Genomic DNA, 25,136 nt, shown 5'->3' on the forward strand with positions numbered 1-25,136 from the left:
AATCATCACCTTAGAAAGCGCTGTCCATTTCGTTATGTTAGGCTTTGAAAGAACATCCACAACTACCATGTTTCCACTCAGTTTCAACCTGTTAATGAACTTCTTTCATCAAATTGATCATCACAGTGAGGTGAGTTTTAAAAGCGCATACTGTTTAGATGATAAGTGTTTGATGTGATTTCCGAATGCATTGATGTCAGAGTGGTTAGAGGGACAACAGAGCCCTGAGTACCAGGCCATTAGGACCTGATGGTAGTTAGCAAGCTGGGTAATGCCAAAGCGTGTCCAGAGTGCATAAAAGGAGATTACCGTGACTCAGTAGTCATGTGGAATTTTACTGAGGTCATGACCCATGACTGCCGGTGGGGCGGTAATATGGTCAGCGCAACAGCCCTAGTTCTACCTTAAATTTTCACTCACCTCACTTTTTAAAAAATTAAAAAATGGAATCCCTTAAAAATTTAATAAAATGTTTATAGCCTTGCCGGTGGAAAAGTAGAATACAGCCAGGGCTTTTAATATGGGGAGAAATAAGCTAGAAACAGAACAGAAGCAACAAAACGTGTATTTGTAATGTAACAACATTGTTGTAGTTAGTGGTAAAGAGACAATGAGCTGTAATTGGGGAAGATCTCTTACTAGTGCAGATTGTTGTAGAGACATGTTCACTCTGTTCCCCATTGCTCAGCACTGTAGAGACACTGATGGTGTGCTCAGTACCAGAATGTTGTGTGACAGTCTTTAGTATTCTCTGCATGGAGGTCTGTTCCTACGCTACAGTTGGATATGAGGAAGCGCTGTGGGACTTTCTCCATTCCTTCAGCATTGGACCAGTGGAGAGTGAAGGAGGTATCGTTCAAATGGTCTACCTTTAAGTCTCTGGGTGGGACCACTGGAACAAAAATCTATATTTATTTTATGAAGATCCGTAACAATATCTCTCTTAAAACACACAGAAATAGAGGACAACTTTGATCTGAAAGCTTTCCTCCCCAGGATGGTGTTTCCTGATTCACTCTTCCCAGCTCCATTCCTCCCCACCAGAACAATCCGGACCTCATGTTCTTTTGGATTACAAGGACACTGCTGTTACCTTTGACATATATCTAACCTGGATGTAATTCCTGTTATCACATTGACAAACTGCATTTTTCAGTAAAATATTTTTGTGAATGGATGACATCACCCATGTTAGACCTCTAACATCCTTGATTCCTCAGAGTTCTGTTGTAGTTTGTTAGTTCTGTCTCATTATTTTTCATTTCAGAGGGAAAAGTATTAAACTGAAACATCACCCTAATTTTAGCAGAGGTTCCCTTGCTTGTGCCAGCATACTAACCTATACAATAAGCTGCTTTTTCAGTTTCACACTGCTTCTTGGCTGCAACGACTAACATTTATGGTCGGTAGGATATAAACTTTGTCCAAATTAACGCTGACTTTATGAATCAGTGGAATTATTTAAGAAACAAGGAGGCCTTCACTTTCAATACTTGACACCAGTTATGGTAGGGTACTTCCTTACCTGTTGTGAGGGTTGTTGACACCAGTTGACTTTGCTTTCCATTTTCCAGCACAGTGCAGACAGTGACAGAGTACTGAGTACCACCTTGCAGGTCAGAGAGAGTGATGCTGTGTGAAGATGTGGTAGTGATGTGGGGTTCTGTCCCTGGACAGTGGTAGGAGATCTGGTAATGATGTTGGGTTTGGTCCAATCCTGGTGGCTGGCTCCAGCTAACAGCAGCTGATGTGGTGTCTACGGCGTCAACAGTCAGCTGGTCTGGAGCAGGAAGTACTAAGAGAAAATAAATAAATTACATTATTGTCAGTGCTAAGGTTTAACTCCAGATATACACTGAGTGTACAAAACATTAAGAACACCTGCTATTTCCATAAGACTGACCAGGTGAATCCAGATGAAAGTTATGATCCCTTATTGATGTGATTTGATAAATCTACTTCAATCAGTTTAGATGAAGGGGAGGAGACAGGTTAAAGAAGGATTTTTAAGCATTGAGAAAAAAAATTTTTTATTTTTTATTTCACCTTTATTTAACCAGGTAAGTCAGTTGAGAACAAGTTCTCAACCTGGCCAAGATAAAGCAAAGCAGTGCGATAAAAACAACAACAACAACACAGTTACATATGGAATAAACAAAAACAAAACGTACAGTCAATAACACAGTAGAAAATCTATATACAGTGTGTGCAAATGTAGTCAGTTGTGGAGGTAAGGCAATAAATAGGCCATAGTGCAAAATAATTACAATTTAGTATTAACACTGGAGTGATAGATGTGCAGAAGATGATGTGCAAATAGAGATACTGGGGTGCAAAAGAGCAAAATAAATAACAATATGGGGTGAGGTAGTTGGGTGGGCTAATTACAGATGGACTGTGTACAGGTGCAGTGATCGGTAAGGTGCTCTGACAACTGATGCTTAAAGTTAGTGAGGGAGATAAGAGTCTCCAGCTTCAGAGATTTTTGCAGTTCGTTCCAGTCATTTGCAGCGGAGAACTGGAAGGAATGGCGGCCAAAGGAGGTGTTGGCTTTGGGGATGACCAGTGAGATATACCTGCTGGAACGCATCCTACGGGTGGGTGTTGCTATGGTGACCAATGATCTAAGATAAGGCAGGGGTTTGCCTAGATGTGATTTATAGATGGCCTGGAGCCAGTGGGACGAATATGAGACGATGTGCCATTCAGAGGGTGCCAGGAGCATACGTTTGGATCAAGAACTGCAACGGTGCTGGTTTTTTCACACTCAACAGTTTCCTATGTGTATTAAGAATGGTCCACCCCCCAAAGGACATCCTGCCAACTTGACACAACTTCAAGAAGCATTGGAGTCAACATGGGCCAACATCCCTGTGGAACGCTTTCGACACCTTGTAGAGTCCATGCCCGACAGATTGAGGCTGTTCTGAGGGTAAAATGTTTTGTACACTCAAATGTTTAACAGATGTCCCACTTAACATTTCTCAAAAATTTAATAATTTGAAAAATGTAAAAGTCCTCAAGCTTTCGATAAAGAGATACATAACTTCCTCTCAGATAATGGCTGAACTATGCCTCTTTCAGCCTCCCCAAAAGGAAACATCTCTTGATTAGGCTGCTAGGTGTTGCACTAAGATTGCCATAGTGTTTTAAGAAGATGTTCTACCTAGGGCTGTGGAGATCATGACATTTTGTCAGCTGGTTATTGTCATGCAATAGACAGCCGGTCTCACGGTAACTGACCATGAATGAATGAATTGTTTACGAGGTTACCATGAATTGTTTACAAGGTTTAATGTTTGATTTGTTACATTCAATAATTCAGTAATGCCTCGAAAAAACTATGTCAATCATCAATTTCTATCGCCAGTAAGAAACTGCTAGCCATTGGCTGCTAACAGCTGACAACTGCTAACTGGCAAGCACAAAAACAGTGAACAACCTGGGAGTACAGACCCCAAGAAATCGGCCCATCGCCCTCTAGTGCCAAAAGTAAGACTTCTCAAAAATGCACAGTCAAAGATGAGAATATTCTGTCAATTAAGTTTTCTTCTTTGAAATAGAGGAATACTAAGACAAAAGAAATGTGATGTGTAAATTATAACACATTAGTGCATTTATTAAAATTCTGGATGTGAATGCTGGACTTAAACAATTAACTATGCATATGAGCAAAAGCTGTGTGCATTATGCAAATAAACGCCTGGGCTATTAATTTAAGTTTTATGGTAAACACGTTTAGCATCTCCAGGCCTCAACACATACAAGCCGCTGATGCTTTCTTTTTGGAACATCTACATTTAATTTTTTTTAATAATAAATATAATAATATGCACCATCACAATAAATCAATGATTTATTTTAGGCAGGACTAAAGAAACATTATGATGAAAATGTATTTCAGAAGAACAGAAGAGTTGGCCTACTGTATGTTATCTGGCTATGCACCATGCCATAGGCTGTAGACTTGTTCATTTAGCAGACAAGATAAGCTTAAGTCCTGTGCGATTATTGTATATTATATAATTCTATAGTAAGAAGAATACACAATCATTATTTTAATTCCGTTTTTTTTACCGGTGGGGCGGTAATATGGTCAGCGCAACAGCCCTAGTTCTACCTTAAATTTTCACTCACCTCACTTTTAAAAAAATTAAAAAATGGAATCCCTTAAAAATTTAATAAAATGTTTATAGCCTTGCCGGTGGAAAAGTAGAATAAAGCCAGGGCTTTTAATATGGGGAGAAATAAGCTAGAAACAGAACAGAAGCAACAAAACGTGTATTTGTAATGTAACAACATTGTTGTAGTTAGTGGTAAAGAGACAATGAGCTCAGTGGCGGCTGGCCGATAGAGGGCGCTAGGGCGCCGCCCCCTTAAATAAAATTAGTTTAAAAAATAAAATAAAAAATAAATAAAAATAATAATAATAATAATATAAACATCAGTATGTCAATATTTGTGTGTTTGAAATATGGAATGCACACAGTAATATGTGTAAGATATGATAGAAAATCATATTCGCAACCTTTCCTCTGCCTGTCAAACGCCTCGTCAGCTCTGGGCGATACAGAAAGTGCCCCGAGGAGGCGGGTCTACGTAGCAGTTAAGCCAATTGCTAATTTAAGATATGAATGTATGACATAAAATGTAGCCAATCAGCGATCTTAAATCGAATCCAAGGAGGGCGATTATTTTATCGCCCTCAAGCTCGCCCCTGATAAAATAAGGACCGGGCTCCAGTGGCGCCATTTTACTAGACGACAATGGCGAGCGCAAACGTTACTCCTCCAAGACCCAACCCTAACTCGGTGAAATCTCTCCTCCAAGATCCGTTTGAGAGGAGAACTTTGTCAGAGAAAGTTCGGGTGAAAGAGCTGGGCCCAGATCAACCTGACCTCTCAATCAGACAGCAGGCTAGCGAGAAAGGGAAGCAGTATATGCGCGGCTTCTCCCGTAGCTGGTACACCAGGAAGGCTTGGCTAGCTGGGTGCACTGATGCTAATGCTTTATTTTGCTTTCCGTGCTTGCTTTTTTAAAACGACGGGGTCAGATTCAGCATGGACAGGTACCGGAGTGAGGGATATGAAGCACCTGTCAGAGAAGGTAAAGAAACATGAGAACACCAGGGCACACATGGACAACTCTGTAAAGCTAGCTGTATTAGGAAGGGTGAACATTGCTACGCAGCTGGATGACGGCCACAGGATTGCGGTGAGGAAACACAATGAGGAGGTGGATAAAAACAGGCACATTCTATCCAAAATTATCGATTGTGTGAAGTTCTGTGGGGCTTTTGAGTTGGCCTTGCGTGGGCACGAGGAGACTGACTCCTCGGACAACCCCGGCATTTTCCGGGGCTTAGTGGATTTTGTTGCCTCCCTCGACAGTGTGCTGGAGGAGCACCTGAAGACAGCTACCGTTTTAAGGGCACGTCAAAGACGATACAGAACGAGCTGTTGGACTGTATGCTGTCAGTGCTTAAGGATTACATCCTGGAGGAAGTAAAGAGTGCTGATTTTATCGCCATTCAAGCTGACGAGACGACTGACGCTTCCACCCACTGCCAGTTGGTGCTTGTGATACGCTACATCGATGCTAAAAGTAACGTCCAAGAGCGTTTTTTCGAGTTCATTTTGATCGAGAACGCAACCGCCCGACACCATCGCTACAGCGCTGCTAGAGAGGCTCAGCACCATACTCTCACATGGACAAAAGGCCAAACTTATTGCCCAGGCTTACGACGGAGCAAGTGTGATGAGGGGAGCCACCGGGCGGAGTGCAGCGTAAAATAGTGGATGTGTACGAAAATGCGCACTACGTCCACTGCTATGCACATCAGCTGAACCTCATCATGCAGCAGGCTACTTCACGCATCCCCAGGATCGGCACTTTCTTTCCGACCTTGCAGGATTTTCTGCTTTCTTCTCCAGGTCTCCCAAGCGAACCACCGTGCTTGACGAAGTGGTTGCGCATAGACTCCCAGAGCCTCTACAACACGGTGGAACTTCCACAGTCGCGCTGTAAACACTGTGTACGAGTACAGGGATGCCCTCCTAACGTGTTTCCAGACCATCAGAGACTCTGGGAACTTTGATGCCCCGACTGTCAGAGAGGCGGGGGCTTTGTGAGGATGCTCGAAGACGAGGCTTTCTGTTTTTTCCTGGCACTGTTCCACAAGATCATGCCAAATGTGGACATGCTTTTCAGCCAGCTGCAGAAGAGGAACATCGACCCTGTCTTCATTAAAGCACTTGTCCAGAGGTTCACAGACAGCATGCTAACAATCAGGTAAATAACTATATTTACTATTGGCTGATAAAGATGTTGTTAGAAAGATGAATAGTTCACTTACAACAGTTTAAAAGCCTAAATGTGTCTGGTCATCAAAGTGAGTGATTATCATAGAGCCGTCACAATTATATTTGTTTTAGTATTTTAAAAGGAAAGAGAAGACACAATCAGACGTTGATAATAATGCAGGAAAGTACTACACAGTTTGTAATAATTATTCAGGTGTCCACCAGGTCAATTTCTAGAAGAGGCCTAGTTGTTATTGAAGATTAACTTTATTGCTAAGTGCACAGCAGAACAAAATGATGTTGCATCCCTCTCACAAATGTAATAGAAAAAGGCTTTAAAACGTAATAACATCAGTTAATTATGTACATCACAGGTTAAAAGCAGTTACTAGACATAGTTTGTGTGTATATACACACTATCTGTCTGTCTGTCTGTCTGTCTGTCTGTCTGTCTGTCTGTCTGTCTGTCTATATATATATATATATATATATATATATATATATATATATATATATATATATAAAAGTCACTGGTTGTGTGTTGAGGGGGAATTACAGTGAGTTAAGAAGTCTGATTGCAAGTTATCAAATTAAACTTTATTTTTGGACCCAGGGCCTCAATTCCCTCTTTGTGTGGGGACAGCGCATCTGACGAGCAGCAACAGCCCATCAAGCGACTGGAGGATGCTGGGACCAGGAGAACAACAGAGGTTGGCTATAGAGGTAAGTTGTGATGTAATTGTCAGTGTTTCCCCCTAGAACTTTTTTCAGGCCTGGTAGTATGTAGCCAAAACCCTGAACAATCAGCACCTTGGTAATCATATACTTGAGTTGGACATAGGCATGTGTCAGTCAGGATCACTTGCATCAAAATAGCTTAATTGCAAATTAAAGCTGATGATGTATCTTTTACAGGTATGTGATACCATCCTGAGTCATGCCAAAGAGAGGTTCTCCTTCACCCAGCACCTCATCAGCGCAACACTATTGCACGGAGAGTTGTTCCCACAACACAGTGTGAAGTTCCCCGATACAGCGCTTGAAACAACCGTGGAGGCGTACCCCATGTTGAACAAGGCCAAGCTCAAAACCGAACTGTCCCTCATCTATGAGAACAGTGAGTTCAAGGCTTGTAGTGGTGCAGTGCCCCTGTACCAGTTCTTCATGGAGAACAACCTTCAGAGCACTTTCACAGAGACTGCCAGCCTCCTCAAGATCCTCATCACCACACCCATGACAACTGCTGAGTCAGAAAGGTGCTTCTCTACACTGAAAAGGATCAAGACCTTCCTGAGAAACAGCATGACACAGGATCGCCTGAACGCTCTGGCCATGCTCTCCATGGAGAAGAAACTTGTCAGGGACATTCCTGACTTTAATCAAAGGGTCATTGAGAGGTTTGCCACTCAGAAGGACAGACGGGCAAAATTCCTGTACAAATAAGATGACAGACACACACACACAGAGCAGCTCTGGCCGCATGTTTCTTTGTATATAGTTGACCTTAGCATAAAAAATCCAGTTATATATGGTACTCTAGAAAGTCTTAATAGTGTCTTTGCTAATATTACTGTATATATGTTGTTTTGTATCAATTAATTGTTGCAGTTCTGGAGCACATTAACAATTAGTCACATTTAGTATGATCATAAAATACTGTATGCTATTCTTCCAGTCAAAGGTTTGAGTTCATCCACTTGATATCCATTTCTATATTATACATCCTTTTATACAGTGTAAGATTTCCTATAAACTTTATAATAATTTCATGTTATTGTCCACTTTCCACTCTGTTCTGACAGCATGCCTGTTGCGTTGCCTGTTTACTACCAATGGTGAAAAGTTCACTTTAAATGCAAATGAAAGGCTTGGGTTTGTGTAATATGTTTTTGTGTAAGAATGCCTCAACTTTTTAATATTGGCATTAAATAATTACTGAATGTTTCACTGAGCACTGCTGTCCTGCAGTTTGTGTTAAAATATATCGCGATGGTTACAGGAAAAAAAAAGTATGGCACAGCCCCACCGAGAATATTTTTCACCAGCCGCCACTGAATGAGCTGTAATTGGGGGAAGATCTCTTACTAGTGCAGATTGTTGTAGAGACATGTTCACTCTGTTCCCCATTGCTCAGCACTGTAGAGACACTGATGGTGTGCTCAGTACCAGAATGTTGTGTGACAGTCTTTAGTATTCTCTGCATGGAGGTCTGTTCCTACGCTACAGTTGGATATGAGGAAGCGCTGTGGGACTTTCTCCATTCCTTCAGCATTGGACCAGTGGAGAGTGAAGGAGGTATCGTTCAAATGGTCTACCTTTAAGTCTCTGGGTGGGACCACTGGAACAAAAATCTATATTTATTTTATGAAGATCCGTAACAATATCTCTCTTAAAACACACAGAAATAGAGGACAACTTTGATCTGAAAGCTTTCCTCCCCAGGATGGTGTTTCCTGATTCACTCTTCCCAGCTCCATTCCTCCCCACCAGAACAATCCGGACCTCATGTTCTTTTGGATTACAAGGACACTGCTGTTACCTTTGACATATATCTAACCTGGATGTAATTCCTGTTATCACATTGACAAACTGCATTTTTCAGTAAAATATTTTTGTGAATGGATGACATCACCCATGTTAGACCCTCTAACATCCTTGATTCCTCAGAGTTCTGTTGTAGTTTGTTAGTTCTGTCTCATTATTTTTTCATTTCAGAGGGAAAAGTATTAAACTGAAACATCACCCTAATTTTAGCAGAGGTTCCCTTGCTTGTGCCAGCATACTAACCTATACAATAAGCTGCTTTTTCAGTTTCACACTGCTTCTTGGCTGCAACGACTAACATTTATGGTCGGTAGGATATAAACTTTGTCCAAATTAACGCTGACTTTATGAATCAGTGGAATTATTTAAGTAACAAGGAGGCCTTCACTTTCAATACTTGACACCAGTTATGGTAGGGTACTTCCTTACCTGTTGTGAGGGTTGTTAACACCAGTTGACTTTGCTTTCCATTTTCCAGCACAGTGCAGACAGTGACAGAGTACTGAGTACCACCTTGCAGGTCAGAGAGAGTGATGCTGTGTGAAGATGTGGTAGAGATGTGCGGTTCTGTCCCTGGACAGTGGTAGGAGATCTGGTAATGATGTTGGGTTTGGTCCAATCCTGGTGGCTGGCTCCAGCTAACAGCAGCTGATGTGGTGTCTACGGCGTCAACAGTCAGCTGGTCTGGAGCAGGAAGTACTAAGAGAAAATAAATAAATTACATTATTGTCAGTGCTAAGGTTTAACTCCAGATATACACTGAGTGTACAAAACATTAAGAACACCTGCTATTTCCATAAGACTGACCAGGTGAATCCAGATTAAAGTTATGATCCCTTATTGATGTGATTTGATAAATCCACTTCAATCAGTTTAGATGAAGGGGAGGAGACAGGTTAAAGAAGGATTTTTAAGCATTGAGACATTTTTTTATTTTTTTTTATTTCACCTTTATTTAACCAGGTAAGTCAGTTGAGAACAAGTTCTCAACCTGGCCAAGATAAAGCAAAGCAGTGCGATAAAAACAACAACAACAACACAGTTACATATGGAATAAACAAAAACAAAACGTACAGTCAATAACACAGTAGAAAATCTATATACAGTGTGTGCAAATGTAGTCAGTTGTGGAGGTAAGGCAATAAATAGGCCATAGTGCAAAATAATTACAATTTAGTATTAACACTGGAGTGATAGATGTGCAGAAGATGATGTGCAAATAGAGATACTGGGGTGCAAATGAGCAAAATAAATAACAAAATGGGGATGAGGTAGTTGGGTGGGCTAATTACAGATGGACTGTGTACAGGTGCAGTGATCGGTAAGGTGCTCTGACAACTGATGCTTAAAGTTAGTGAGGGAGATAAGAGTCTCCAGCTTCAGAGATTTTTGCAGTTCGTTCCAGTCATTTGCAGCGGAGAACTGGAAGGAATGGCGGCCAAAGGAGGTGTTGGCTTTGGGGATGACCAGTGAGATATACCTGCTGGAACGCATACTACGGGTGGGTGTTGCTATGGTAACCAATGATCTAAGATAAGGCGGGGATTTGCCTAGAAGTGATTTATAGATGGCCTGGAGCCAGTGGGACGAATATGAGACGATGTGCCATTCAGAGGGTGCCAGGAGCATACGTTTGGATCAAGAACTGCAACGGTGCTGTTTTTTTCACACTCAACAGTTTCCTATGTGTATTAAGAATGGTCCACCACCCAAAGGACATCCTAACAACTTGACACAACTTCAAGAAGCATTGGAGTCAACATGGGCCAACATCCCTGTGGAACGCTTTCGACACCTTGTAGAGTCCATGCCCGACAGATTGAGGCTGTTCTGAGGGTAAAATGTTTTGTACACTCAAATGTTTAACAGATGTCCCACTTAACATTTCTCAAAAATGTAATAATTTGAAAAATGTAAAAGTCCTCAAGCTTTCGATAAAGAGATACATAACTTCCTCTCAGATAATGGCTGAACTATGCCTCTTTCAGCCTCCCCAAAAGGAAACATCTCTTGATTAGTGTCACGATCGTCTAAAGGAGCGGACCAATACGCAGCGCGTGGAGTGAACATGATGACTTTATTAATTAAAGCAACCACGAAGAAAACAACAAATGACGATACGTGAAGTTCAAATCCTGATACAGACTAACAGCAACACGGAAACAATAACCCACAAAACACAGGAGAAAACACACAGAATATATATGGCTCCCAATCAGAGATAACGAGCCGACAGCTGACACTCGTTACCTCCGATTGGGAGTCATTAACCAATCACCAAAAACACAAACAAATGAAACTCACCCAACCCAACACCACCAAATGAAATACACCCTGGCTCTAACACACAGTCCTTGGAGCCAGAGTGTGACAGTACCCCCCCCTAAAGGTGCGCACTCCGGGCGCACCAGCATACGCTCTAGGGGAGGGTCTGGGTGGGCGTCTGTCCACGGTGGTGGCTCTGGCCCCGGTCGTGATCCCCACCCCACCACAGTCACAACCTGCTTCGGTAGCCTCCTCCCAATGACCACCCTCCAACTAACCCCACCTGGACTAAGGGGCAACACCGGACTAAGGGGCAGCATCGGACTAAGGGGCAGTACCGGACTACGGGGCAGTACCGGACTAAGGGCAGTACCGGACTAAGGGGCAGTACCAGGCTAAGGGACAGCACCAGGATAAGGGACAGCACCAGGATAAGGAGCAACACCGGAGCTAAGGGGCAGCACCTGACTAAATGGCGGATCCTGGCTGGCTGGCTCATGGCTGGCTGACGGATCTGGCTGCTCATGGCTGGCTGACGGATCTGGCTGCTCATGGCTGGCTGACGGATCTGGCTGCTCATGGCCGACTGACGGATCTGGCTGATCCTGTCTGGCAGAAGGCTCTGGCTGATCCTGTCTGGCAGAAGGCTCTGGCTGATCCTGTCTGGCAGAAGGCTCTGGCTGATCCTGTCTGGCAGAAGGCTCTGGCTGATCCTGTCTGGCGGAAGGCTCTGGCTGATCCTGTCTGGCGGAAGGCTCTGGCTGATCCTGTCTGGCAGACGGCTCTGGCTGATCCTGTCTGGCGGAAGGCTCTGACGGCGTTGGGCAGACGGGCAGTTCAGACGGCGTTGGGCAGACGGACAGTTCAGGCCCCGTTGGGCAGACGGCAGACTCTGGCCGTCTGAGGCGCATCGTAGGCCTGGTGCGTGGTGCCGGAACAGGAGGTACCGGGCTGAGGACACGCATCTCAGGGCTAGTGCGGGGAGAAGCAACAGGGCATGCTGGACCCTGGGGACGCACCGTAGGCCTGATGCGTGGTGCCGGAACTGGAGGTACCGGGCTGAGGACACGCATCTCAGGGCTAGTGCGGGAAGCAGCAACAGGGCATGCTTGGCCCTGGGGACGCACCGTAGGCCTGATGCGTGGTGCCGGAACTGGAGGTACTCGGGCTGAGGACACGCATCTCAGGGCTAGTGCGGGGAGTCGGAACAGGGCATACTGGACCCTGGGGACTCCCATAACGCCTAGTGCGGGAGCCGGAACAGGGCCTGCTGGACCCTGGGGACTCACCTCACGCCTAGTGCGGAGAGCAGGAACAGGCCGGGCGGGGCTGGCGACGCGCACCGTATCCCTGGTGCGAGTGGCCGGAACAGGCCGGGCCGGGCTGGCGGGCGCACCGTATCCCTGGTGCGTGGAGTAGGAACAGGCCGGGCTGGGCTGGCGAAGCGCACCGTATCCCTGGTGCGTGGAGTAGGAACAGGCCGGGCTGGGCTGGCGAAGCGCACCGTATCCCTGGTGCGTGGAGTAGGAACAGGCCGGGCTGAGCTGGCGACGCGCACCGCATACTTGGTGCGTATGGCAGGAACAGGCCGAACCGGGCTGGCGACGCGCACCTTACACTTAGTGCGAGGGACCGGAACAGGCCGTACCGTCACGGGAACACACACTACTGGCTGCACCTCGGGACTAGGAACGGGCCGGACCGAACTGGTTACACACCCCCAGTACCTCACGCCGTGCCTCAACACCTTCCTTCCCTGCTTTACCCAGTAGCCCCCTTGACCTGGTAGCCCACTGAATCCGTCCCTTCTCTGCCTCCGTCAGCCCCCTTAACCTGGCAGCCCTCTGACTCTGCCTTGTGGCAGCCTCCTGCTGCTCCGTCGCCCAAGCCATGTGCCCCCCCAAAAAATTTCTTGGGGTTGCCTCTCGTCCTTCCGACGATGATGGCCCTGCTGATGCCGTTGCTCCTCTCGCCGTCGCCTCTCCACCGTCTCGTTCCATGGTCGGCGATCCATACCATCTAGGATCTCCTCCCAAGTCCAGGACCCTTTACCTTCCACCAGTTCCTTCCATGTCCAGACCCTTTGTTCCTGGACGCGCTGCTTGGTTCCTTTATGGTGGGTTTTTCTGTCACGATCGTCTAAAGGAGCGGACCAATACGCAGCGCGTGGAGTGAACATGATGACTTTATTAATTAAAGCAACCACGAAGAAAACAACAAATGACGATACGTGAAGTTCAAATCCTGATACAGACTAACAGCAACACGGAAACAATAACCCACAAAACACAGGAGAAAACACACAGAATATATATGGCTCCCAATCAGAGATAACGAGCCGACAGCTGACACTCGTTACCTCCGATTGGGAGTCATTAACCAATCACCAAAAACACAAACAAATGAAACTCACCCAACCCAACACCACCAAATGAAATACACCCTGGCTCTAACACACAGTCCTTGGAGCCAGAGTGTGACAATTAGGCTGCTAGGTGTTGCACTAAGATTGCCATAGTGTTTTAAGAAGATGTTCTACCTAGGGCTGTGGAGATCATGACATTTTGTCAGCTGGTTATTGTCATGCAATAGACAGCCGGTCTCACGGTAACTGACCATGAATGAATGAATTGTTTACGAGGTTACCATGAATTGTTTACAAGGTTTAATGTTTGATTTGTTACATTCAATAATTGAGTAATGCCTCGAAAAAACTATGTCAATCATCAATTTCTATCGCCAGTAAGAAACTGCTAGCCATTGGCTGCTAACAGCTGACAACTGCTAACTGGCAAGCACAAAAACAGTGAACAACTTCGGGAGTACAGACCCCAAGAAATCGGCCCATCGCCCTCTAGTGCCAAAAGTAAGACTTCTCAAAAATGCACAGTCAAAGATGAGAATATTCTGTCAATTAAGTTTTCTTCTTTGAAATAGAGGAATACTAAGACAAAAGAAATGTGACGTGTAAATTATAACACATTAGTGCATTTATTAAAATTCTGGATGTGAATGCTGGACTTAAACAATTAACTATGCAAATGAGCAAAAGCTGTGTGCATTATGCAAATAAACGCCTGGGCTATTAATTTAAGTTTTATGGTAAAGACGTTTAGCATCTCCAGGCCTCAACACATACAAGCCGCTGATGCTTTCTTTTTGGAACATCTACATTTAAAAAAAATGTATAATAAATATAATAATATGCACCATCACAATAAATCAATGATTTATTTTAGGCAGGACTAAAGAAACATTATGATGAAAATGTATTTCAGAAGAACAGAAGAGTTGGCCTACTGTATGTTATCTGGCTATGCACCATGCCATAGGCTGTAGACTTGTTCATTTAGCAGACAAGATAAGCTTAAGTCCTGTGCGATTATTTTATATTATATAATTATATAGTAAGAAGAATAGACAATCATTATTTTAATTCCGTTTTTTTTTTAATTGGGGGGGGCTTGGACTCATATATGCATAATCTCTAATATGCATATGGGTGTTTTGAATGAATCATCACCTTAGAAAGCGCTGTCCATTTCGTTATGTTAGGCTTTGAAAGAACATCCACAACTACCATGTTTCCACTCAGTTTCAACCTGTTAATGAACTTCTTTCATCAAATTGATCATCACAGTGAGGTGAGTTTTAAAAGCGCATACTGTTTAGATGATAAGTGTTTGATGTGATTTCCGAATGCATTGATGTCAGAGTGGTTAGAGGGACAACAGAGCCCTGAGTACCAGGCCATTAGGACCTGATGGTAGTTAGCAAGCTGGGTAATGCCAAAGCATGTCCAGAGTGCATAAAAAGGAGATTACCGTGACTCAGTAGTCATGTGGAATTTTACTGAGGTCATGACCCATGACTGCCGGTGGGGCGGTAATATGGTCACCGCAACAGCCCTAGTTCTACCTTAAATTTTCACTCACCTCACTTTTTAAAAAATTAAAAAATGGAATCCCTTAAAAATTTAATAAAATGTTTATAGCCTTGCCGGTGGAAAAGTAGAATAAAGCCAGGGCTTTTAATATGGGGAGAAATAAGCTAGAAACAGAACAGAAGCAACAAAACGTGTATTTGTAATGTAACAACATTGTTGTAGTTAGTGGTAAAGAGACAATGAGCTGTAATTGGGGGAAGATCTCTTACTAGTGCAGATTGTTGTAGAGACATGTTCACTCTGTTCCCCATTGCTCAGCACTGTAGAGACACTGATGGTGTGCTCAGTACCAGAATGTTGTGTGACAGTCTTTAGTATTCTCTGCATGGAGGTCTGTTCCTACGCTACAGTTGGATATGAGGAAGCGCTGTGGGACTTTCTCCATTCCTTCAGCATTGGACCAGTGGAGAGTGAAGGAGGTATCGTTCAAATGGTCTACCTTTAAGTCTCTGGGTGGGACCACTGGAACAAAAATCTATATTTATTTTATGAAGATCCGTAACAATATCTCTCTTAAAACACACAGAAATAGAGGACAACTTTGATCTGAAAGCTTTCCTCCCCAGGATGGTGTTTCCTGATTCACTCTTCCCAGCTCCATTCCTCCCCACCAGAACAATCCGGACCTCATGTTCTTTTGGATTACAAGGACACTGCTGTTACCTTTGACATATATCTAACCTGGATGTAATTCCTGTTATCACATTGACAAACTGCATTTTTCAGTAAAATATTTTTGTGAATGGATGACATCACCCATGTTAGACCTCTAACATCCTTGATTCCTCAGAGTTCTGTTGTAGTTTGTTAGTTCTGTCTCATTATTTTTCATTTCAGAGGGAAAAGTATTAAACTGAAACATCACCCTAATTTTAGCAGAGGTTCCCTTACTTGTGCCAGCATACTAACCTATACAATAAGCTGCTTTTTCAGTTTCACACTGCTTCTTGGCTGCAACGACTAACATTTATGGTCGGTAGGATATAAACTTTGTCCAAATTAACGCTGACTTTATGAATCAGTGGAATTATTTAAGAAACAAGGAGGCCTTCACTTTCAATACTTGACACCAGTTATGGTAGGGTACTTCCTTACCTGTGGTGAGGGTTGTTGACACCAGTTGACTTTGCTTTCCATTTTCCAGCACAGTGCAGACAGTGACAGAGTACTGAGTACCACATTGCAGGTCAGAGAGAGTGATGCTGTGTGAAGATGTGGTAGTGATGTGGGGTTCTGTCCCTGGACAGTGGTAGGAGATCTGGTAATGATGTTGGGTTTGGTCCAATCCTGGTGGCTGGCTCCAGCTAACAGCAGCTGATATGGTGTCTACGGCGTCAACAGTCAGCTGGTCTGGAGCAGGAAGTACTAAGAGAAAATAAATAAATTACATTATTGTCAGTGCTAAGGTTTAACTCCAGATATACACTGAGTGTACAAAACATTAAGAACACCTGCTATTTCCATTTTGCAGACGCTCTTATCCAGAGCGACTTACAGGAGCAATTAGGGTTAAGTGCCTTGCTTAAGGGCACATCGACAGATTTTTCACCTAGTCGGCTCGGGGATTAGAACCAGCGACCTTTCGGTTACTGGCACAACGCTCTTACCCACTAAGCTACCTGCCGCCCCATAAGACTGACCAGGTGAATCCAGATGAAAGTTATGATCCCTTATTGATGTGATTTGATAAATCTACTTCAATCAGTTTAGATGAAGGGGAGGAGACAGGTTAAAGAAGGATTTTTAAGCATTGAGACATTTATTATTATTTTTTTTATTTCACCTTTATTTAACCAGGTAAGTCAGTTGAGAACAAGTTCTCAACCTGGCCAAGATAAAGCAAAGCAGTGCGATAAAAACAACAACAACAACACAGTTACATATGGAATAAACAAAAACAAAACGTACAGTCAATAACACAGTAGAAAATCTATATACAGTGTGTGCAAATGTAGTAAGTTGTGGAGGTAAGGCAATAAATAGGCTATAGTGCAAAATAATTACAATTTAGTATTAACACTGGAGTGATAGATGTGCAGAAGATGATGTGCAAATAGAGATACTGGGGTGCAAATGAGCAAAATAAATAACAATATGGGGTGAGGTAGTTGGGTGGGCTAATTACAGATGGACTGTGTACAGGTGCAGTGATCGGTAAGGTGCTCTGACAACTGATGCTTAAAGTTAGTGAGGGGAGATAAGAGTCTCCAGCTTCAGAGATTTTTGCAGTTCGTTCCAGTCATTTGCAGCGGAGAACTGGAAGGAATGGCGGCCAAAGGAGGTGTTGGCTTTGGGGATGACCAGTGAGATATACCTGCTGGAACGCATCCTACAGGTGGGTGTTGCTATGGTGACCAATGATCTAAGATAAGGCGGGGGTTTGCCTAGAAGTGATTTATAGATGGCCTGGAGCCAGTGGGACGAATATGAGACGATGTGCCATTCAGAGGGTGCCAGGAGCATACGTTTGGATCAAGAACTGCAACGGTGCTGGTTTTTTCACACTCAACAGTTTCCTATGTGTATTAAGAATGGTCCACCCCCCAAAGGACATCCTGCCAACTTGACACAACTTCAAGAAGCATTGGAGTCAACATGGGCCAACATCCCTGTGGAACCCGACACCTTGTAGAGTCCATGCCCGACAGATTGAGGCTGTTCTGAGGGTAAAATGTTTTGTACACTCAAATGTTTAACAGATGTCCCACTTAACATTTCTCAAAAATTTAATAATTTGAAAAATGTAAAAGTCCTCAAGCTTTCGATAAAGAGATACATAACTTCCTCTCAGATAATGGCTGAACTATGCCTCTTTCAGCCTCCCCAAAAGGAAACATCTCTTGATTAGGCTGCTAGGTGTTGCACTAAGATTGCCATAGTGTTTTAAGAAGATGTTCTACCTAGGGCTGTGGAGATCATGACATTTTGTCAGCTGGTTATTGTCATGCAATAGACAGCCGGTCTCACGGTAACTGACCATGAATGAATGAATTGTTTACGAGGTTACCATGAATTGTTTACAAGGTTTAATGTTTGATTTGTTACATTCAATAATTCAGTAATGCCTCGAAAAAACTATGTCAATCATCAATTTCTATCGCCAGTAAGAAACTGCTAGCCATTGGCTGCTAACAGCTGACAACTGCTAACTGGCAAGCACAAAAACAGTGAACAACTCGGGAGTACAGACCCCAAGAAATCGGCCCATCGCCCTCTAGTGCCAAAAGTAAGACTTCTCAAAAATGCACAGTCAAAGATGAGAATATTCTGTCAATTAAGTTTTTTCTTCTTCTTTGAAATAGAGGAATACTAAGACAAAAGAAATGTGACGTGTAAATTATAACACATTATTGCATTTATTAAAATTCTGGATGTGAATGCTGGACTTAAACAATTAACTATGCAAATGAGCAAAAGCTGTGTGCATTATGCAAATAAACGCCTGGGCTATTAATTTAAGTTTTATGGTAAAGACGTTTAGCATCTCCAGGCCTCAACACATACAAGCCACTGATGCTTTCTTTTTGGAACATCTACATTTTAAAAAAAATTATAATAAATATAAAAATATGCACCATCACAATAAATCAATGATTTATTTTAGGCAGGACTAAAGAAACATTATGATGTGTCACGATCGTCAGGGAGAGACCAATGCGCAGCGTTGAAGGTGAACATATTTAATATATAAATGATCACACGACCAAAACAACAGACGATAACGTGATGTCTACGGTTTAACACAAACCAAATAAGAACAAGAATCCACAAACACAAAGTGAAAGACAGACAGTTAAATATGGCTCCCAATCAGAGACAACCAGCTGACACTCGTTGCCTCTGATTGGGAGTCACTCAGGCCAACATAGATAGACAACGACTAGAACCTAAACAAAATAAACACCCTGGCTCAACATACGAGAGTCCCCAGAGCCAGGGCGTGACATGATGAAAATGTATTTCAGAAGAACAGAAGAGTTGGCCTACTGTATGTTATCTGGCTATGCACCATGCCATAGGCTGTAGACTTGTTCATTTAGCAGACAAGATAAGCTTAAGTCCTGTGCGATTATTTTATATTATATAATTATATAGTAAGAAGAATAGACAATCATTATTTTAATTCCGTTTTTTTTTAAATGGGGGGGGGGGTGCTTGGACTCATATATGCATAATCTCTAATATGCATATGGGTGTTTTGAATTAATCATCACCTTAGAAAGCGCTGTCCATTTCGTTATGTTAGGCTTTGAAAGAACATCCACAACTACCATGTTTCCACTCAGTTTCAACCTGTTAATGAACTTCTTTCATCAAATTGATCATCACAGTGAGGTGAGTTTTAAAAGTGCATACTGTTTAGATGATAAGTGTTTGATGTGATTTCCGAATGCATTGATGTCAGAGTGGTTAGAGGGACAACAGAGCCCTGAGTACCAGGCCATTAGGACCTGATGGTAGTTAGCAAGCTGGGTAATGCCAAAGCGTGTCCAGAGTGCATAAAAAGGAGATTACCGTGACTCAGTAGTCATGTGGAATTTTACTGAGGTCATGACCCATGACTGCCGGTGGGGCGGTAATATGGTCAGCGCAACAGCCCTAGTTCTACCTTAAATTTTCACTCACCTCACTTTTTAAAAAATTAAAAAATGGAATCCCTTAAAAATTTAATAAAATGTTTATAGCCTCGCCGGTGGAAAAGTACAATAAAGCCAGGGCTTTTAATATGGGGAGAAATAAGCTAGAAACAGAACAGAAGCAACAAAACGTGTATTTGTAATGTAACAACATCGTTGTAGTTAGTGGTAAAGAGACAATGAGCTGTAATTGGGGGAAGATCTCTTACTAGTGCAGATTGATGTAGAGACATGTTCACTCTGTTCCCCATTGCTCAGCACTGTAGAGACACTGATGGTGTGCTCAGTACCAGAATGTTGTGTGACAGTCTTTAGTATTCTCTGCATGGAGGTCTGTTCCTACGCTACAGTTGGATATGAGGAAGCGCTGTGGGACTTTCTCCATTCCTTCAGCATTGGACCAGTGGAGAGTGAATGAGGTATCGTTCAAATGGTCTACCTTTAAGTCTCTGGGTGGGACCACTGGAACAAAAATCTATATTTATTTTATGAAGACCCGTAACAATATCTCTCTTTCAAAAACACACAGAAATAGAGGACAACTTTGATCTGAAAGCTTTCCTCCCCAGGATGGTGTTTCCTGATTCACTCTTCCCAGCTCCATTCCTCCCCACCAGAACAATCCGGACCTCATGTTCTTTTGGATTACAAGGACACTGCTGTTACCTTTGACATATATCTAACCTGGATGTAATTCCTGTTATCACATTGACAAACTGCATTTTTCAGTAAAATATTTTTGTGAATGGATGACATCACCCATGTTAGACTTCTAACATCCTTGATTCCTCAGAGTTCTGTTGTAGTTTGTTAGTTCTGTCTCATTATTTTTCATTTCAGAGGGAAAAGTATTAAACTGAAACATCACCCTAATTTTAGCAGAGGTTCCCTTGCTTGTGCCAGCATACTAACCTATACAATAAGCTGCTTTTTCAGTTTCACACTGCTTCTTGGCTGCAACGACTAACATTTATGGTCGGTAGGATATAAACTTTGTCCAAATTAACGCTGACTTTATGAATCAGTGGAATTATTTAAGAAACAAGGAGGCCTTCACTTTCAATACTTGACACCAGTTATGGTAGGGTACTTCCTTACCTGTTGTGAGGGTTGTTGACACCAGTTGACTTTGCTTTCCATTTTCCAGCACAGTGCAGACAGTGACAGAGTACTGAGTACCACCTTGTATGTCAGAGAGAGTGATGCTGTGTGAAGATGTGGTAGTGTTGTGGGGTTCTGTCCCTGGACAGTGGTAGGAGATCTGGTATTGATGTTGGGTTTGGTCCAATCCTGGTGGCTGGCTCCAGCTAACAGTAGCTGATGTGGTGTCCACTGAGTCAACAGTCAGCTGGTCTGGAACAGGGAGTACTAAAGGGAAATATATTATTGTCAGGGCTAAAGTTTAACTCCAGAAGATATATTACAGGAGGAAAAGTAGAATAAGTCCAGGGATAAACATGTCTGTAATTTATTTTGATGTTGGAAGAATTTAAAAACAGAAGCCATAACAGAAGTTGATTTGTAATGTAACAAAAAATGGTCCAATTCACACACTTATCAGGAGAACATTCCTGGTCATCCCTACTGCCTCTTATCTGGCAGACTCACTAAACACACATGCTTCATTTGTAAATGATGTCTGAGTGTTGGAGCGTGCCCTGGCCATCCGTTTTAAAAAAAGAATATGAAAATGGTGCAGTCTGGTTTGCTTAATATAAGGAATTTTAAAATATTTATACTTTTAATACTTAAGTATATTTTAGCAATTACATTTACTTTTGATACTTAAGTACATTTAAAACCAAATACTTTTAGACTTTTACTCAAATAGTATTTTACTGGGTGACTTTTACTTGAGTCATTTTCTATTAAGGTATCTTTACTTTTACTCAAGTATGACAATTGGGTACTTTTTCCACCACTGACAAACTGTCTGTTCTGGTTACTGGGAAAGAGATGATGATATGTAACAAGGTGAGAGAGATCTCTTACTAGTACAGATTGTTGTAGAGACAGGTTCACTCTGTTCCCCATTGGTCAGCACAGTAGAGACACTGATGGTGTAATGAGTACCAGGTTGCAGGTTTGAGAATGTTGTGTGGCAGTCTTTAGTATTCTCTGCATGGAGGTCTGTTCCTGGGCTGCAGTAGGATATGAGGAAGCGTTGTGGGACTTTCTCCATTCCTTCAGCAATGGACCAGTGGAGAGTGAAGGAGGTATCTTTCAAATTGTCAACCTTTAAGTCTCTGGGTGGGACCACTGGAACATAAAACAATATTTGTTTTAAGAATATCCATAACAATACCTCTCTTAAAACACAACAAAGTACGTCAGTAAAACATGACTAAAACCAAACTCTTTACCTGTGGATAGGGATGCTGAGACACATCTGCTTTGGCTTCCATCTTCTCCCTCTGTAGCCACGTTGAACTGGTACTTTTCACCAGGTTGGAGACTGCTTATTTTAAGATGATGCCCACTTTTCACTTTTGTTGAGCTTGTTTCCCTGTCACACTCCCAGGTCACTCTGAATGTCTGTGGTCCTTTAACTTTAACCCCCTGAGGAGAACTCCAGCTCAGAGACACTGAGTCTGACGTCAGCAACAGGACCTGGATGTCACCAGGAGGGGGCAGCACTGGTGAAGGAATAATGAGAGAGAAAAACAGACTTTATTGAAAATAAAATTACAAACACAAATGTGTATTATTCATCCCAGCAGTTAAGGGACAACAATTAATATATTACTAAATGTATCCTCTTAAATGTAGATTTAAATTAAATAATATTGTTTGGGTCAGTTTATTCCGTGTTACCTACCATCATCTGAGCTCAGCGTTGTGAGTTGGTCTCCATCAAAACTCTTATGCTGTGAAAACCAAAGAAAGAGTCAATCCTTTCTGTGAAACATGTTATTTTGCTCTTGACACATAAACCTTTATCAAACAAATGCTGTACATCATGCAATGAAGAGTATGAAAACAAACCAGGAGCTACCTCTCTTCCAGCTTTCTTTATCTTGAGGAGGGTGATATCATGTCCTTTGTGCTTTGTCTCTGCACACCGACTGCAGATCAGCATCTGGTCTGTCCTGCAGAACACCTCCAGAGGACTGTAGTCATGTTGACAGAGTTTCTGCACCAGGTCTCCAGTCACATCCACCACTGTGTGTCTCTGCAGTGCTTCTATTGTATAGTGTTGTCTGATGTGGGTCTCACAGTAGGAGATAGTGCAGGTCTGACAGAACTTCACAGCTTGGACCTCAGAGCAGATATCACAGACCACCTCTCCTGGCCTGGTTGGGAATTGGAAAATAACATTTATCAAATACATTGATCAGAAGACCCTCATCTATTCAGTTTAACACATAATGGCCTGATAATAAACTCAGCAAAAAAAGAAACGTCCTCTCACTGTCAACTGCATTTATTTTCAGCAAACTTAACATTGTAAATATTTGTATGAACATAACAAGATTCAACAACTGAGACACAAACTGAACAAGTTCCACAGACATGTGACTAACAGAAATTGAATAATGTGTCCCTGAACAAAGGGGGGGTCAAAATCAAAAGTAACAGTCAGTATCTGGTGTGGCCACCAGCTGCATTAAGTACTGCAGTGCATCTCCTCCTCATGGACGGCATCAGATGTGCCAGTTCTTGCTGTGAGATGTTACCCCACTCTTCCACCAAGGCACCTGCAAGTTCCCGGACATTTCTGGGGGGAATGGCCCTAGCCCTCACCCTCCGATCCAACAGGTCCCAGACGTGCTCAATGGGATTGAGATCCGGGCTCTTCGCTGGCCATGGCAGAACACTGACATTCCTGTCTTGCAGGAAATCACGCACAGAACGAGCAGTATGGCTGGTGGCATTGTCATGCTGGAGGGTCATGTCAGAATGAGCCTGCAGGAAGGGTACCACATGAGGGAGGAGGATGTCTTCCTGTAACGCACAACGTTGAGATTGCCTGCAATGACAACAAGCTCAGTCCGATGATGCTGTGACACACCGCCCGAGACCATGACGGACCCTCCACCTCCAAATCGATCCCGCTCCAGAGTACAGGCCTCGGTGTGCGCTCATTCCTTCGACGATAAACGAGAATCCGACCATCACCCCTGGTGAGACAAAACCGCGACTTCGTCAGTGAAAAGCACTTTTGCCAGTCCTGTCTGGTCCAGCGACGGTGGGTTTGTGCCCCTTAGGCGACGTTGTTGCCGGTGATGTCTGGTGAGGACCTGCCTTACAACAGGCCTACAAGCCCTCAGTCCAGCCTCTCTCAGCCTATTGCGGACAGTCTGAGCACTGATGGAGGGATTGTGCGTTCCTGGTGTAACTCGGGCAGTTGTTGTTGCCATCCTGTACCTGTCCCGCAGGTGTGATGTTCGGATGTACTGATCCTGTGCAGGTGTTGTTACACGTGGTCTGCCACTGTGAGGACAATCAGCTGTCTGTCCTGTCTCCCTGTAGCGCTGTCTTAGGCGTCTCACAATACGGACATTGCAATTTATTGCCCTGGCCACATCTGTAGTCCTCATGCCTCCTTGCAGCATGCCTAAGGCAAGTTCACCCTGGGCATCTTTCTTTTGGTGTTTTTCCGAGTCAGTAGAAAGGCCTCTTTAGTGTCCTAAAGTTTTCATAACTGTGACCTTAACTGTTAGTGTCTTAACAACCGTTCCACAGGTGCATGTTCATTAATTGTTTATGGTTCATTGAACAAGCATGGGAAACAGTGTTTAAACCCTTTACAATGAAGATCTGAAGTTATTTGGATTTTTACGAATTATCTTTGAAAGAGGGTCCTGAAAAAGGGACGTTTCTTTTTTTGCTGAGTTTATAACACATGGTAACCTCATCAGTTCAGTTTAACACATAATGGCCTGATAATATAACTCATGGTAACCTACCTATAACTATCTGATATCATGATGTGTATTTTTGTTTCACCCTAAGTCACATATTTTATTTCATGAGGTTAGCATTAATGTCATAGGGTTGTATTTCCACCTGGGCGCAAAGGAGAATCTCACCCTTTGTTTCGTAGAGAGACCCTTCCTTTGAAATGAATAGGGTATTCCATGGATTGGCCACTCTTCATTGATAGAACACCAGAGGAAATGGACTCTGCTCTCTCTGGACAGCCCCTAGTAGTACAAGACAGTCAGGTAAAACACACCAAAAAACTAATAAAACACTAAATGCTAAACACACTAAAAAACAAGTAAAACACTAAATGCTAAACACACAAAAAAATACAATAAAACAACAATGTATTATATTCCTCTCTTCCACATAATGTGAATTTTAGTTTATCTTCTTCTAGCCAACTACATGCATTAACATAATAATTATAGGCACTTATTGACTTTTCCAGGTAGAACATGGAACGTAGAATCTCACCCTTCATTTTGCTGTAAGGTCCTCTCTTTGAAATTAGTA

At 42.9% G+C, this 25,136-nt stretch overlaps 2 protein-coding genes across 2 annotated transcripts in view; both read right to left on the reverse strand.

Moving 5' to 3' along the window:
• Positions 1–16,270, reverse strand: part of LOC123488888 (GTPase IMAP family member 9-like) — a gene marked incomplete at its 5' end in the record, with an annotated part of 31,332 nt that extends 15,062 nt beyond the window's left edge. The window contains one exon of the mRNA XM_045219628.1: positions 16,153–16,270. Coding sequence (XP_045075563.1) covers positions 16,153–16,270 — 118 coding nt within the window. The remainder of the gene's footprint in view (positions 1–16,152) is intronic.
• Positions 16,271–21,636: 5,366 nt separating this feature from the next.
• LOC123488889 (fibronectin-like) lies at positions 21,637–24,806 on the reverse strand. The gene is made up of 5 exons (XM_045219629.1): positions 24,728–24,806; positions 22,690–22,987; positions 22,513–22,561; positions 22,058–22,330; positions 21,637–21,953 (listed from the first exon to the last, which is right to left on the reverse strand). The coding sequence occupies exons 1-5, from the start codon at positions 24,793–24,795 to the stop codon at positions 21,637–21,639; spliced, it is 1,005 nt and encodes a 334-aa protein (XP_045075564.1). The 5' UTR covers positions 24,796–24,806.
• Between the last annotated feature and the right edge of the window lie 330 nt (positions 24,807–25,136).

The sequence above is a fragment of the Coregonus clupeaformis genome, unplaced genomic scaffold (assembly GCF_020615455.1).
Source record: "Coregonus clupeaformis isolate EN_2021a unplaced genomic scaffold, ASM2061545v1 scaf2546, whole genome shotgun sequence".
Lineage (NCBI taxonomy): Eukaryota > Metazoa > Chordata > Actinopteri > Salmoniformes > Salmonidae > Coregonus > Coregonus clupeaformis.